This window comes from Coccinella septempunctata, chromosome 6 (assembly GCF_907165205.1).
Source record: "Coccinella septempunctata chromosome 6, icCocSept1.1, whole genome shotgun sequence".
Taxonomy (NCBI): Eukaryota; Metazoa; Arthropoda; class Insecta; order Coleoptera; family Coccinellidae; genus Coccinella; species Coccinella septempunctata.
This window is the reverse complement of record NC_058194.1, coordinates 33,847,651-33,864,360: the sequence shown is the minus strand read 5'-3', so window position 1 is coordinate 33,864,360 and position 16,710 is coordinate 33,847,651. Positions and strand designations below refer to the sequence as shown.

General features: G+C 40.9%; 1 protein-coding gene across 4 annotated transcripts in view; it reads left to right on the top strand.

The window, feature by feature from the left end:
• Positions 1-16,710, top strand: part of LOC123314773 — a 63,678-nt gene that overhangs the window by 20,690 nt on the left and 26,278 nt on the right. Inside the window, exon 1 of one of the 4 annotated variants that reach the window (XM_044900116.1) lies at positions 14,906-15,027. The exons of the other annotated variants lie outside the window; for them this stretch is intronic. Coding sequence (XP_044756051.1) covers positions 15,023-15,027 — 5 coding nt within the window. The 5' untranslated portion in view covers positions 14,906-15,022. Of the gene's footprint in view, positions 1-14,905; positions 15,028-16,710 lie in introns of those variants that run through there. 4 annotated transcript variants of the gene reach the window in all.

The window sequence follows — 16,710 nt, the reverse complement described above, 5'->3', positions numbered from 1 at the left end:
AGTTTGAATTACTAGAACACCACCAGATTTGGCTCCGTCTGACTATCATCTTTTATCTCAACTGAAAAAAAGTTTAAAAGGTCGTAAATTTTCTTCCAACGAGGAGGTAATAAAATCTGTGGAGGTCTGGTTTGCAGAGCAAGAAAAAACAATTTTTAAAAGGTCTAGAGTCGTTGCAGGTTCGCTGTAATAAATGTATGTAAATGTAAATTCAACTTCTCCTTGTAAACATGTAGTTTGAGAGTAAGCTTCGAGAAAAAAATGCGATTAATGCTTAGCTATATTGAGGAGATGGCATAATAAAATGAGTATCCACCGAAATATTTCTTCTACACGGCTTCGTCTCTCTATGGACTCCATAAATTGGCCGTTCTATCCTCCAGTGTTCCTCAAATAGACAACCAGTATAACAATACACACGATCAAGGCTATGATCACTACGATTCCGATGAGCAATCTCACCAAGCAAGAAAGAACGCAACACATCTATCGATTTTTCTTGAGACTATAATTTCAGAGCGATTCTTGGACTTGCATTTTCCATTTCGACACTGACAAAACACGTCAAACATCTCGAAACCACAAATAAACGTCAGGACGTTTTCTGGAAATGGAGCACCAGGATGACAATGCAGATGACTATCAGTACAAACACGAGAACTCCAACGATCCATCTCCAAACGCAACTGAGGAGACAACACATCGATTCAGCCTTTCCCAGTGGTTATTTTCCGTATGTAATCATATCGATAATATTCGTTTTGAAGGACGACGCTGTGTTTTGAGTTACGAGACGTCACGGTTGTTCGACGATACGTCAACCAGATATGGAATATCGTTAGGGTGCTTTTTTCCTTTCGAGACGCTCAAATCGAATCGTAAATTTGAATGATGGAGTATCGTAATAATCCTTCCGAGTGTTTCCCATCTGAAAATCCGAAACCGTAATGGTAGCTCCTTTCGAAACATATTTGGGAAGGTAAGGACGCTCAATCTTATCACCCAAACCCATTTCCAATTCCATTATCTTTGGGTTGAATTACGACGATAAAACTCCACGACGTAGTGATGAAGATTGCCATTTTCGTCATATAAAAACGTACGTAGAAAAGGGGCTTCTAAACCTTCAGTTTTCTCTGTGGAAATGCGGGTATTGTGGGAACCCCTTGTTGGGAATCTTTTGATGGTTCGTATCTTTCCATTATTCGGTCATTTCGTTCTTGATTCGTACAATGAATGGTCGTGATTGTGTGGCAATAACAACCACAACATCGAGGTCATGTAGTTCTCAAAGAACGTCAGAGTAGTAGAGAATCTACGTTTGGAAGGAATAACAATGAGCTTAAGGCCTCTGAAGCAGGTAACAAGAAGGTGAAGGGTCCAAATTGACCCTGTATGATTCCCCAGCCCTTCAGAGTACTCTAAATAGGTCCTTTCAAAATCACCCATTTATACCTACAAATCGAACCAATCCTTCGAAGAGAATTCCTGCAAATGCGGAATGAAAACTACCTCGCTGGTGAAAGATTTATTGTGAGACTCTCCGAGCATCAATCAACAGTCGTTACTGTGGAAAATTTATATGTGCCATTACCGGCAAAAGTCCCGTTGAAAGGGTACTTTTCGACAATGCTGTACATCAGATAGATCCCGAATAATATGCACACGTAACTGGAGATCACTACGGCCATCATGACCACGCAGACCATCCGGCTTCTTGGCGTGAGGAAACACATTCCAGCGAAAGATTTTTTTCCGTCATAACAGCGTCACAAATGGGGAGACATTCGAACAAGTATTTAATGGCGATGGGACGCTTCGGGAGGTCCTCGAAAGCACATGACGTTTACGGGCACATAATCATTTTGACATCCCATCACCGATCCTGATAACTCAATTTCCTCCGGACTGGTTTTATGTTTTCAATTTCTCGAGCATGGTTTGCGGCTTTACAGTCTCCACGACTACGTCTTCCTGCGTCTCGTCCGCGAGGTAAACGGCGTAAAAGAAGGCGACGTAGACGACTATCATGACGGAGAAGAGGACTATGACAGCGGCCCTCCACTTGGGGGACAAGACGCACATCCGATCCCCCTGTCTATATCTGGAACATCTCGTATTTCGCCCCTGATCGATCCTCATGACTGTGGGCAGTTTTCATACGGAGTTTTTTTCGGGAAATGTCGAAATTATGACGTTTGTGATAATTTTTTCCTTGGCAGTCATAATTTTTCGATGTTCTCCACTGCAGTGGCCTCTCTTGATGTCATTCAGTAGTCACTATATAGATGTTTGGCTGAACTTTAGAACTTTGTTTCAAGCTTTCGATATGAATGCAAAAAACGTATCGCCCTTGTTTTCTGATTTGACTTCGATTATTCTTTGATCAGTCAGGAACAAAGCTATCCATCCCATCCACTTAGGTTAGGTTAGATTAGGAACCGCCTGCTTAGTGGGCAGAATAAGAACATAAAGCAGTGCATATAAACATTACAACGGATAGCAAGGCACTTGTAAGTCCACAGGGATTACTGCAGACCTGGGAATGCTATAACATCATGAAGCAACTGACCAGTGGCAATAGCCTGAACTGTCTAAGGGACTTGCGGTTTCTAATAAAGCCATTCTGTGCAAAAATCTCCTAGTGGGAGTTGTGCAACAGGACCATCTTATTGGGAAGCACACCTGGATTCCCACAAGCGAAATATTCGATTAATTTTAGCCTATCCACACCAAAAAGTGCTCTCTTGTGCCCACTACTGGTAACAGACGAAATTCGAAGGAAAATTGAAAGCACTCTACGAATCTACACCATTTTGATATCTCCTTATGTCCACCCTTCATAATGTAGGTGCAGTATTTCGAGGATAATCCGATAGTCCCATGGAATCGACTACGTTGACAATCCTCCCTGTGCAATTCTTCAATTCTGTCGGGCCCTGCCTCGTTTTCGGTACCTTGCAGAGCGAGACCTCCAGGATAAGAACAAAACAGCGAGACGAAACATTATGAAAAGCCCTCGGAGATTATCGAGGATCTCTCCTGAGGGAGGACCGGATACGCCGTAGCTCATAAACATGATTTTCGACGGAGTTTTCGCCGGAGAAGACGTGACTGTTTTCCGCGATTGAAACTCGAAATAAGTTTGGTTCTTTGTAGGGGAGTGACTGCACGTATCTCTCGTCGATCGATTGATGGAAGTTTCGATAAGGTCGAAAGGTACTGAAAAATCAGGTTTTTTCATCATTATTAGCAACAGTTCGATGTCTAGGTAGTTCAGCGGCTTGTTGCACCCTTCTAGCTTGTTCACATGATACTATACCTCAAGAAGCGTCTTCTGAGAATTGATTTATCTGTGGGGAGGAGTAGAAAACTCCTATTCATCTTGTTACAGAGCTTGACTTGCCATTACAAGTCAAAGAAAATAATGCTTTAGATGAAAAACTCCTAGAAGTATCTTAAAACCTTTCCAGATAATCCAAAAAATCAATCAGGATTACTCCATGGCAATCCCAAAAAACTGAAGCAAGAACTTTTCCAGCAAATTTGTGGACACGAAACTTTTTAGCTCTTGGAGAACCAGAGTGTCGCCATTTCATCGATTGTTGCTTTGTTTCTGGATCGCAGAAATGTACCCAAGTCTCATCAATAGTAACTATTCGGTTTAAGAAGCCAACATCGTTTTCAAATCGAGCACAGATCGAACGCGATGCTTCTACCCTTGCACGCTTTTGGTCAACATTCAAACATTTGGCGATCCATTTTACAGCAATTTTTCTCATGCCCAAATTGACGTGAACTATATGATGAATGCGTTCCTATGAAATATTCAGTGCTTAAGATATCCGTTTTAGCCCAATTCGACGGTCTGATAAAATCATGTCATGAACTGCATCGATATTTTTGGGGACTGACACAGAAACTGGCCTTCCCGATCGGTCTTCATCTTCAATGGAAAATTCACCTCTTTTGAAGCTTGCAGTCCAATTTTTCACGGTCGCATACGAAGAACATTGATCACCAAGGGAATCAAGCATATCTTCGTAAATCTGCTTACCTCTTAACCCTTTTAAATACAGGTATGTACTTGATTATGGCTCGATACTCCAATTTTTCGATTTTCACAATTTCGGTGGACATCTTCTTTCTTTTAATTTATCTCGTAACTCTGGTTTAGGCTACGATATAGCCTTAAAAAGGCTCCGAATCCTACAGTTTTCGATAGCCAACACCCCTAAACTGACCACGATCCAAAAATGAATCATATACCTAAGCACAGGTACGTATCAGAACCGCGAATGCGTTCAGTCTTTCGTTAATAATCAAAGGATCCTCTGGTTCATAACGAATTTCTATCGTCGCTGTTAAATCAGCGAGACGAGACGAATTTTCCGCATATTACTCCTTATACCGACGCCATATCGATTCCTTCGTCTCGTTAGCCATGAAAGATTGTATTTTGGGAGACTGTGCGTTATTCCAATTAGGCATCGGCATCCTCCAGCCAGAACGACAAAGAAACGTTCGTTTTGTTCTGATATCGATCCTTTATCGGTTCAAGGTGAAGTCGGAAAATGCGATTGATTTTCCGCGGTTATTAATGGTCCGCCCATCAGAATCCACGACCAAAACTGATCCTGCTGTCTTCACTTGAAGTATGTGGGATATTCCAAGCAACAAACGTAAAATTGCTCTTAAGAGATGCCTTATTACAAGGAATATTGATTGATTCGACAATTTTAGTGCGTGTTTTCAACAATACAGGGTGAGTCATTGACTCGTACAAACAAAAGTCCAAGCCTACTACACAAATAAACATCCTAACAAACTTTGACTTTACAGCGTTGTACATCTTCTACTCGCGCCCCTTTTCGAAGTCGTGGAGAGAGAAAAAATCCATTTTCCGAATCCACGCAACACCCCCATAAATTCAATAAAGTAGAGATCGGAATAAATCTGTGTAAAGCCGGGTATTACATCAACATAATAGACGTTGGCAACGATACACACGGGATCCGATAGAAAATAGGCCGTATGTAAAGATTCCTACGCGTGTATCGGTTCACGGGAAATGAGAAAAAGAATGAGAATCATTCGTTGACAATAGAAGGAAATGGCTTTTTCGGAGGAAACGAATCTCACATTAGTAAGATCGGGGATCAGGGTATCGAAACCGAAATATTTCATCGATTAGGAACGTTGTTCCGAGGTAACGAACTGTATAAACGCGATCATCAATAAATACGCTGCTCAAATATTGAAGTGGATACCTCTCGTGATATACAGGGTGGTGAGAAACCTATCTTCCATTCTATACCAGTCAGAAGTTCCGTCTTTTCACAAAAATCTCTTATAGAATTTCAGAATCCTGTTCTGTCTTCTCCCAACATGTGGGGGTTTTGTTCCTTGGATCATTAATTCTTCTTCGCCGAGTGGTTTCCCATATACTTCTCGGATTAACGAATCAAACTTTTGACGTAGACGTATGGCGGAAAAGCGGAAGCTGTAGCTTCGGTAAAAGCGTTGCTCTGGAGTAGTTTGCGGTTTCTCCTCTACTTTACAGCATCGTAAAACAACGTAAGAATAAGGAACATAAACTTCGAACCTGATTTCTGGAAATTCTCTCATCCTGGGAAGTTTAGGTATGAGGCAATGCATTTCGACCAATGCGAGATAAAAGTTTGTAAACGCACTTTTCGAAGGGGTTTGTTCTCTTCCACGAATTTTGGTTTAAAATCTCTGCAATCTTTGTAATGGGGAACGTTTTCCATACTGGAGATGTGGATCAAACCCAGGATTTGATACTTTGTCTGAAAACTGTGATATTTCGCGAAGAAACATTAATCCCTCATCCCTTTCTTGGATTCATTAAACTTCTCATGGATGATTTTCACCATAACGCTCTAATTTCAAATATCCTCTTCAGAGATCTCGTTACTACAACGAAAGAACTGGCAATTTATAGCAAAATACTTCCTTTAATTTCCTCCAGCTACGTATTCTTGCATATTTTATGGAGGAAAGTTTCTGAACTACGGCTTCATGCAGCCGTTATGAGGTGAATAAAAAGTGCGATACTTTTTACAGTTTGGAATGTGGTGGAAGCTGCATATCCAGTACTAAATCTCGGTCAAATCCATGAAATATTCAGCCGAAAATATTCATTTTTGTGAACCCATTTCGTTGGTTTTCCTTCCACACACACACACACACCAGAGTAATAATGTCAATACCGGTCAATACCAATTTCGGAATACATTCGAAATGCACATGCATATAAATCATGCTGGTTGTCAGCTTGATGTGAATTATAAATCAAACCCATATTTTCAATCTATAAATTCACGTCGATTTTATTAGCTATATTATCCTCGAAAATGATCTGCGTCATTGTTTTTCATTGAGATTATCCTCCAATAATTTCTCGTGTTTTTCTCCTATTATATACTTTGTCTTTCAACAATGTCGGATATTTAATCGCTGTTATAGCGTCGTGTACACCTAGGATTGACCATACTATTCCATCACGTTTGCATGTGTATTATCTGTGAAGTGTCCCATCTGAATATTCGGTTATTCAGAAAGTCATTCGTGTTTGAGGTGAATACCTATCTCCATCGTATTATGCGGTGGTAACAGCCCTATTCCGATGTCGATCACGTACCAACTGACTTCCGTTTGGATGCATAACCCATTCGGAGATTCTGACACTAGCTTCGTGCTCCAACGCGTACCTGCCGAGTGAAAAGTAAAAGATATCCATCGGTTATTAGTGCCTCTTTGAGATAATCCAAGTCGGTATTCAAATAGTTGGACGATATCGTTTACGGATGATGTATTTGGAGAGAATCGATAGACGTTTTGACATTGACACCTGTACCAATTAAGATTCTTGAAGAAAGAGGATCCTGAATCACAACAACAGATGTCTCTGTTGGAATGTTTCAATGGAGCCATCCTGTATTGATTTTGATCAACGCCTACTGGAGTTTATGTGGAAATTGCCAAATTTAAAAAGTTCGGAGATCTAGCTAGAGTACTTGAAGTAAAAGTGGCTGTTGTGCGGAATATTTTGATCAGATTCACACTAATGACTCTGGGTATTATAACACCACTGATTGGGACCATTGAGACGAAGATCGTCCACAAAAACTATAGCTGACAAACCTGGAAATCAGATCTTCACAGACGATCGATAAATTTGCGACCCCTCTAGATCAAGCACGATGAATAAATCCAGGAAAATGGCCGACAAGGGTCTAATATATGGTTTCGATATGCTTAGTTCATGTCGATTCCCTATATCCTGGTGGAAATTAATAGACTCGCTTGGTTGACTCGCCAGATCGAAAAAAATGGAGGGAATCGATGATTATTGCTGTTGTGATTTGGAGCAAGAACCTGAGAGGCTGTGGATCGCAGAGATCAAGTTTATCTCGCGTTAAAGAGTTATAGTTACAATCATACATAACAGAAACAAGTTTCTGTAATCTCCCAACAAATGGGAGCTAATTGACATAAGTTTTTACCTCAGATTCCGAATTGAAAGAAAATTCCCAAAGTCCGACTCTCCGCAACCGTCAGAGCCGATTTCACAGTAGACCAGCTCGATTCTGGCCCGTTCTGGTTGAATACACACTGGATGCGAAATACGGATTCATATTTCTCGAACGAGATATAAAACGGAAACTTGAATCCACGTTTCCCAGAATTCATTCGGAGCTCCTCCATTCGGAACGTTGGCAAGAACTAATCTGCATCGGAATTTCGGATACGGGACGTCGTTTCGACGCGTCCCGACGCTCTCCTGATGAGAAATGTTCGCATCGCCGGCGGGCTTACGATTGTGCTGGTATCGGGGGAGATGGACCAATTTAGTCGACAGGTATTGTCCGGTTTTTTGGGCCTGAAAGATATGAGAAATAGGTTGAAAGGAGATCGGTTTTGAGGAGATCCCTCGAGGTTTCTAATTGATTAATTCTCATAAGAGGTGGCTGATTAATCGATTATGATGTCTTTTCCAGTAATCTAAAAGGAATTTCATATTATTCATAGCGAAATTCACGAATCGCTGGTTGCCCATTGGCTTGATGATTTTTTTCACTGAAACTGATAATCGGAGACTGAATTCGGAGATATAGCTGATAAAATAAGGATCTAATATTCGTCAGAGGATAAGAATTCCACTAAAAAAACAAGAGATTCGATAGTAGCAAGCCTAGGCTTTAAAAAAAGCTCCTGGCTCCTTCACCATTTTGCAACTGACGCGTCCGAGTCTATGACTTCATGGGAAAACGTTTTCCGACACCGCGGTATTTGTTCCGGACTAACAGACGCATCGATCTGTTCCGGAAGACGCGAAAGATATCAAACAACACGGACCGAAACATGCGGGCGCTATAATCAACACAGAACAATCCGAGAGCGATTTTCCCAGACGGTTAGCTAAATCGAAATTAACGATTGTATCGGTTATAATTACGTTGCAAGTCTGCCGGGGGTTGTTCGGGTCCGGGGGTATCTTGTGTCGATGCCGGATTAATCCGGGGGTCAGTGACGGAGACGTTGTTAGGTTGTCGGGGTTGAAAGTTGGTCAGATGTGTTTGCTTGGGTCGTATTGGGAAGTGGTTGAGGCTTGGAATTTTCAGGGTAGTTGTGCAAGCTCGTGATATCTTCAGTTTTAATGTAACTGATTCCCTAACTTTTAATTCATTCACAAAAACATTAATTTCATGAAAAGCTAGACGTTCGTAACCAGTGCTTTCGCAATTTGCAACCGTTTCGTATTGGGAAGTGGTTGAGGCTTGAAATTCCTAGGTTTATCGTGTTAGCTCACGATATCTTCAGTTTTAACGTTACTAGTTCCCTCCTTTTCAATTCATTCACAAAACCATTTATTTCATGAAGAGCTAGAACGTTCTTAACCAGCGCTTCCACCAATTTGCAACCGTTTCGTTGATTCACATCCCTTGAGATTTTTAGGCTTTTTTTCTTCGTCAATTTGAGGGAGCTATTGAAGGATTTCACAGTCTGGGATAACGTGTGGTAAAAGCCAGTAAAACTTCGAGAAATATCCGTATAAACCCAAGTACTATCCGTCAAAAGTACCCCTAACATTTCGCCAGCAAAAGTTTTCATATTTCCTAAAGATTGAAGGCCTGATGTTAGATAATACATGGTTCGAAAAATTCACTAGGTATTCTCAAAGAATGAACAGTTTTTCCGATGTTTTAGACGTTGTTCAGCGTTCAGAAGTAGAAAGACTGATGGACAATAGTACGAATAAAACGTCATGCATAAATTCCCCGTTTTGACGTCGACGATAGTGCGCAACTAATTCCACCATCCCCTACAACGCTTCAATGCTTCATATTTTGCATCAATTACAAAAGCGATCGGCAGACATCCAGCTCTCCCTGTTACAACCGACATAAATCCTCGGTACCTCCAAAATTGACGTTTCTCCCGCTCCCAGCTGTCATCGACACCGTCTGCCATCAATTCGGAGGCCTCCCGTCGTTTAGCGTAGTCCATTTGGCCGCCGGATGAATATTCATGGATGGCCGTCGACGCCCAAAGTGCCGTTCGCGGATTGAACAAATAGCGTCGGTCTGAAAGAGGTTAATACGTGAGGATGTTGGAGGTTAGGACCCGGTCGATTAATCATTCATAGGTAGGGAATCGAGATAGGACACGTTCGTTTTTGGGAAGCTTAGAAGGCGCAACATCTGCAAATCGAATGAAAATTATGCAGGTAGGGATAGTAGTTGCGATGAACGTTAGTTCTGGCGACTGGTAGTTGAAACTGTTGTTCTGCTACGTGGTAGTTTAGGTGGGGTGTAGTTCAGATGATCGGTAGTTTAAGATTTCAAAAAGGCTTTTGCATTACACTGCTACCTCAAGATTGTGTCCTCATTAGAGCTATTTCGACTACTTCTCTATCAACAGCTTGCTCTCAAATTCCAGAGTACTGATGAAATCTGGGATTAACCCTACAACTTTCTACCAATTCCGTGGCATTCCATCACCAGGTGATTGGTAGTTTCTTCCTCTTCTCCACAGAATCTGCACTGGTCAGTTAATGATGAATCCACGTCCATTTGGTAGTTCCTGAGGCGTCAAAACTCTGTGGGGAATCAAGTCTGGAGATGTAGCATCTTGCTCTGATCAAGATACTCCTTACATGCTGGGTTGTTCACGAGAAATTCTTTGGAATAACTCAGACTCGCAAACTTCCACCAGAGAAGCTTTATTTTTCTTCTTTCCTTTTCCTGAAGCTCTTGTAGCTCTTTATTGTGATTGATTCTTCCTTGTAGGTTCATTCTCCTATGAACAAATGTTTGGTCCCCATTACAAGCGTTGGCCTCTTCATTCACTCTATTCAACCAAGAGACTAAACAGACCTTGCTTTCCTTGCCTACTTCATAGAGTATCCTGTAGGTAAAACGCACGGTTTTTCCAGAAAGGGCAAAGGGAGAAATCCCACATTCATTTCTTACATTCTTTCACCTGAATTCATTCAAGACAGCTTCAGAAAAACCTGAAGGAAAAGTTCGAATTCTGCGAAGACTTATTCTTGTTTTTACGACGATAAACTGGAGGAAGACAAACTTAATCGCCCCCAAGTCGATCGTTCAAGAGCCTCGCTTGTTGTAGGGGCAGGATTTTCGCGGATATCTGGAAAACGCTTAACGGTTCAGCAGATTGATCGTATTTTTCTTAGGGAAGGTTATCCAAGCCAAAAAAATATCCAAAGAGACGATAAGTGACTAACTTAACCAACAGAATAAAGTGGGCCTCCTGACAGTTTCATTCTCTATCGGAAAACCGATTTCAGGAAATTTTCCAGCCTATGGTCGCACTGACCAGACCAGCACAACCGCCATTATGTCCAACTCATTATCTGGCGATGTCCACAGTTGCCATTCATGGACCGCTTTTAATTGAAAGTTCATCATATTATACGCGCTAGCTGGTCCGGCTTGTTGTCGACCCACCGATGCGGAAAATTAACGAAATCAATCCCAGCTATCGCGTTTTTAGCAGTTTTTTCCAACGAAGGTACGATGAACATGCTGCTATTGATCCCGGATGGCTGGCCAAATCAGTGTCCGTATGGATGCACCTGTGAATTTCCCAATTCGAATGTTTTCCCCTTAACGATCATCGTGGTTTTCGATTAATGAGTGATATTGCAATTGAAGAATGTAAAACTCATCAGATACTTTCTACCTTCAACAAAAATACGCGACTCGAAAAGTGACCTTCGCAAAATTGCCAAAAAGATGGGGTCTGTTAAAAATTCGTCAAGACCGAACGGTTGCTTCGAGATCGCCGTAGTTCTCAGATTTATTTCTAGAAGAGTTGCTTCTTCAGAATGTGCATCACTTCTCGGTCTGTGATAATTTTTCCGCAAGATAATTCATTCGAAAGGTGACCTTCGATAAATTCCCTCATTTGAACCCTGAATCTGGATGGCCAGCTGTAGATGGCACATTTCTAATCAAAGGAACAATATATCTTTTGGTCAGAGTGAAACAGCTCTGATGGGAGGCACACATGATTTCAAAGTCGTAGTGCAACGTTAACCCCTTTAAGATCTACATTTAGCTTGATTTACAAGAACAGAAACATAGATGTGCCAACCTATCTCGAATTTCCTACATCCAAATTGAGCTCCAGCCTTCATTTCGTCAATATCTCTCAAGATTATCAAAACGTAACTCCTTCCAAATTAACAGGTATTCAGATATCAGCCAAGACGCATCTCAGAGACGTCGACTTTGAGCCAGTCCTCCGATTCAGCTCCGACGCTAATTCAATTCATCGGATCCCCGACAAGTTATACACGGGCGGTAACTCGCGAGAACTCGCTTTAACCTCCACTTGAATCCCAACCGTCTGATCTGACTTGCTTGGTCTTTACGCGGAGCCAGAAATATGGAACCTCATTACGGATTAATTGCGAACGATTGTTAGAAGTTTTGGACGTCGGAAAGTTTGATGGGAACATTCTAATTCATCGCGGGGTTGAATTGTCGGGGAAGTTCATTCTTTTACGACGAGTAGGTGTAATCCAGTTAGGTGTCGAGACGACCAAGACTGGAGGGCGTCTGATAAAATCATCTCATGAACTGCATCGATATTATCGGGGACTGACACAGAAACTGGCCTTCCCGATCGGTCATCATCTTCAATGGAAAATTGACCTCTTCTGAAGCTTGCAGTCCAATTTTTCACGGTCGCATACGAAGGACATTCATCACCAAGGGAATCAAGCATATCTTCGTAAATCTGCTTACCTCTTAACCCTTTTGAATACAGCTACTTGATGATGGCTCAATACTACAATTTTTCGATTTTCACAAATTCGGTGGACATCTTCTTTCTTTCAATTTATTGCGTAACTCTGGTTTACTTTTTTGACCTCAAACTTCACACTGACACTTCTTATGAGCTATTGTTCGTTGCTATGGTAACGCAATATGTTTTTTATGCACGGAACTGGTCTAGGCTAACCAGATATCAATACATCCTCGTATATAGGTCGTTCTCAAGGATGAGTAATCAATCGTAATGGATAGAAGGACAATAGGGCAAAAGCTTTTTCGACGTTATCAAAGATTAAAAGCTTCACATGTAGGGTTTCGCGCGAAATTTACTCTAAACCAACTCATTTACTCAGTCCTCGTCGTATATCGCATACGCAAACACTGAAAGTTTTGAATACCCATTTCGTCTCATGATATCAGCATCAGACTGCCACAATTCGATGTGAGCATGTTGCAAATCCATGTTACCGGCAACAATTGCCTCGGGCTCCCATTCAAGTATTTCATAAACACAATTTAATGGTCTACTTCGAAGCGGATCCCCAGGATCTTCAGTAGGGCGGCTGCGGAAGTGGATCGGGGGCGACGGGGAGAGGGTTAGTTTTGTTTCCAGCTTTCCGACTCCTAATTGTGAACGTTTTCAATGCAGGGGATGAAGACCCGGCTGGGGCTGACTGAGAATTGACGATGAGAGGTCGGATCTTTACGAGACGGTCTCTATATAGTCATTGTGGGGTGTTAAAAGTGCACTGCGTTTATCTCGGAACAATCCGGTTCGTTTGAGGGTTCCATACTTGAACATGCTAATGAGATACGGTGTCATATACAGGTTCTTCTACTACAAGATGGAAAATTTTGGACCTTCGCGGAAAAAATCATAAAACCTAAACTGTTCGCGATAAATGAATGAAAGTTGGTTTTTTATTTTCGCAAAGGACCAATATATCATCCAAAAAATCAGCATATGTCCAGTGCCTTTTTTCTGGCTGCTATAGCTCCTCAAAGTTGACAAATTTTTTCGAAATTTTCCACTACAAGTGATTTATTCTCCAAAATATAGATCCTACAAAAAATCTAATTGCATATTTGTGATCTACGAATTAGTCAAAAAAATAATCCGGGTCGATATAGCACGAAAAATAAAATTTTTTTTTGGATTTAGAAGAATTTCATCTTTTATTTGCTCTCTACCGCCTAAACCAAAAAATTATACATTTAGCTATATCGACCCGGGTCATTTTAGTGACTGATTTGAGGTTCACAGATCACGAATATGCAATTAGATATTTTTCTAGGATCAGTATTTTGGGAAATAAATCATTTTTAGTGCAAAATTTCGAAAAAAATTGGTCAGTTTTGAGAAGCTTCAGCAGCCAGAAAAAAGGCACTGAACCTATGCTGATTTTTTTGGTAATAGATTGATCCTTTGCAAATAGAAAAAACCAACTTTTATTCATCTACAACAAACTGTTCAGATTTTATGATTTTTTCCGCGAAGGTCCAAAATTACGAATTTTCCATCGACCATAACTTGAAAAATAAATTTTTTCAAAAATATCTGTTTGCATATTCGTCATCTACGCCCTCAAATTAGTCGACAGTATAAATTTGGTTTTTATCGGAGACAAAAAATTTTTTTCAAAAAATGCCAATTTTTCCATACATATGTATGGAAAATTTGCAAAAAAATTTTATCTCCCCGATTTGCACCAAAATTGAATTATTTACTAAATCGAGGGCGTAGATTACGAATATGCGAACAGAATTTGGATGAAAAGGTTAGTTTTCAAGTTATGGTAGATATAAAATCCGAAATTTTGGACCTTCGCGAAAAAAATCATAAAATCTAAACTGTTTGCGGTAGGTGAATGTAAGTTGTTTTTTTCTATTGGCATAGGATCAATCTATCACCAAAATAATCAGCATATGTTCAAGGTTTTTTTTCTTGCTGCTAGAGCACCTCAAAGTTGACAAATTTTTTCGAAATTTTCTACTAAAAATGATTTATTTCCCAAAATACTCATCCTACGAAAATTCTAATCGGATATTCGTGATCTACGATCTCAAATTAGTCAAACAAGATGGCCGGGGTCGATAAAGCTTGAAAAATAAAAAAAATCAGGATTTTGAATAATTTCGTGTTTCACTTGTTTCTACCTACCGCAGAAACAAAAAATTCTCTCATCTACATACAAATTACAGGTCCTTATCTCATCGTCTAATTCAAACTACGGGTCGTTACACCTACTGATACTTCGAACTACACGTAATTGGATCTACCGATGAATCTAACTACCGTTCATTCGACCTACACATCGCTAGAACTACTTGTCATCTGAACTTACTAACTCTGTTACTTTTAGGTGAGCGAAATTCGCTTGTTATTGACATAGAGGCTTCGCCGAAACTGTCGCTGATCGACGTGGAGATCGGATTAACGATGTGTGCATCCTTCGTCCGTCGCGACGCGTCTTCCTTCCACGTTTCGAATTAGAACCGGGTCCGCTTATAAACTTTTGGCACCGTCAGAAAATTCGAGATCCGAGCATCGGTGGCAGTTTCCTGGAGGTCCGACCGTCGGACTGTAGGGATTTTCGACGGGGTGGTTTAGCGTGCCACGTGACAGTGATAAGGACGGTGCGTGCACGTGCGTTTATTTACGGAAAGGACCGATTGGAGATGTGGGTCAGATGCGGTTAGTTGACGTTATTTTTAGGATCGGTAACGATGCATTTATAGGCTTTATCTGTATTGTAACGGTTGTCAGGAAGGATTGAGAGTTTTGAAAAGTCTTTTTGTGATAAATTTGCGAATTTCATTCATCTAGCATCTCTAATTTTCTTAGAATTCGTGGATTCAGATCATTCAAACACTTTTTTGCATTGTCTTGAATCGTAGATTGAGGAAATTGATTAATTTCGAACAAATTTCCCAAGATTCAGGAATTACAATCAACTTTATCAGCCTTTTCGAGGGTTTTGAGAGGACCAAATTCGTAACTTCACTACGCAAAAACTAGTCGTCGCAAAGAACTCTCGATTTTTTTCTGATCAGATAAACTATTCAAGAATATCCTCTGAAAATTACTTGGACCTCAGTGAAACCGTTTGGTCTTGACGAATTATCAAGTGACTTGATCTTTTTCGGGATTTTTCGAAGGCCAACTTTGGACACGCGTATCTCCCTGAAAACTCAAAGTATAGCTAAATGTGATACAAATTCTGAAAGAACAAGTCTTCTAGTAATAAATATTCAAATTTCATCAGTCTAGCACAAAAAACAATTTTTCGGCTCTTGAACCTCCACCTGGCTTAGCATATCTCGATAACTTGGAAAATAGTGGACCTCTTGCGTGGGATCCGATATGATTCCAACATCCAGCGTATAGATTCATTAACCAAGGCTAGATTCTTCCATAAAAGCCCCTCGGAGAACGTCAAAAACATCCGTCTCTTTTCCCCCATCAAGTCTGAGGATGCTCATCCTCAGTCGCGAGGGAATATGATATTTTGCGTGGCTGTTATCGCTTCAGAAGTTATGAAAGCTCCAGTTTCGCGTATCACAAAGTCCTACTCGATATCATTGGTTTTGTTTTGGCGGCGTATGCTACGAAAGGGATACCGATCCTCGTGTGCCTGTTGATGGGAGAAGTGAAGGAGATGAGAGTTATCCCTGTACGTACGTCACAAAGGGGAGGTTTCCGTATTGAAAACGGAAAAGGTTTGTTGGAAGTTGATTAATGTAGGTTTATGGGAAGCTAGGCCCTTGAGGTTATAAGAGAGGGCTCCTAGTTGGAAATAAACCAAATTTGATGAAATCAAGCCCTAGGATAGAATTGATAAGGTGTTGGAAGTCCAGGATGTCTTTCGCACCAAAGAACATGTACCATACCATAAGATGGTCTATTTCCTCTTGAGATTTCTCATGTAGATGTGCTGCTGAGGTCTGTGGAGGATTGGGTAAACGGTGTAATCTTCTCCAGGAAGTATTCTGTGAAATATCCTGTTCTGTACTATTTTAGGCATTTTCGAAGGACGTCTGTGCCCATCGAGGCGAACAAAGATAAAATATCGATTCGTTTCTTTAATCAACTTCCAGGGGCTTATATGAAAATCAGCGAGCGTGAAAAACCCCCGGGTGAAAAGGAATATAGTGAAGGGCTCTTGGGATGTTGGCAGTGCGCTTGCTTTGTTTGCAGGACTGCTTTATCGCAGAATGATTTATCAGCGGAACTGAAGTTGGCCAGACTCTTGGGTTAATAACGTGAATGGGGATCGGGAAAAAGTGAAAGCAAACTGTAAAAATAGGCCGAGAAAGATGAAAATGAATTTTCCGAAAAAAATCCTTCTTAACAGATGATGATTCTCCTCGAAACCGG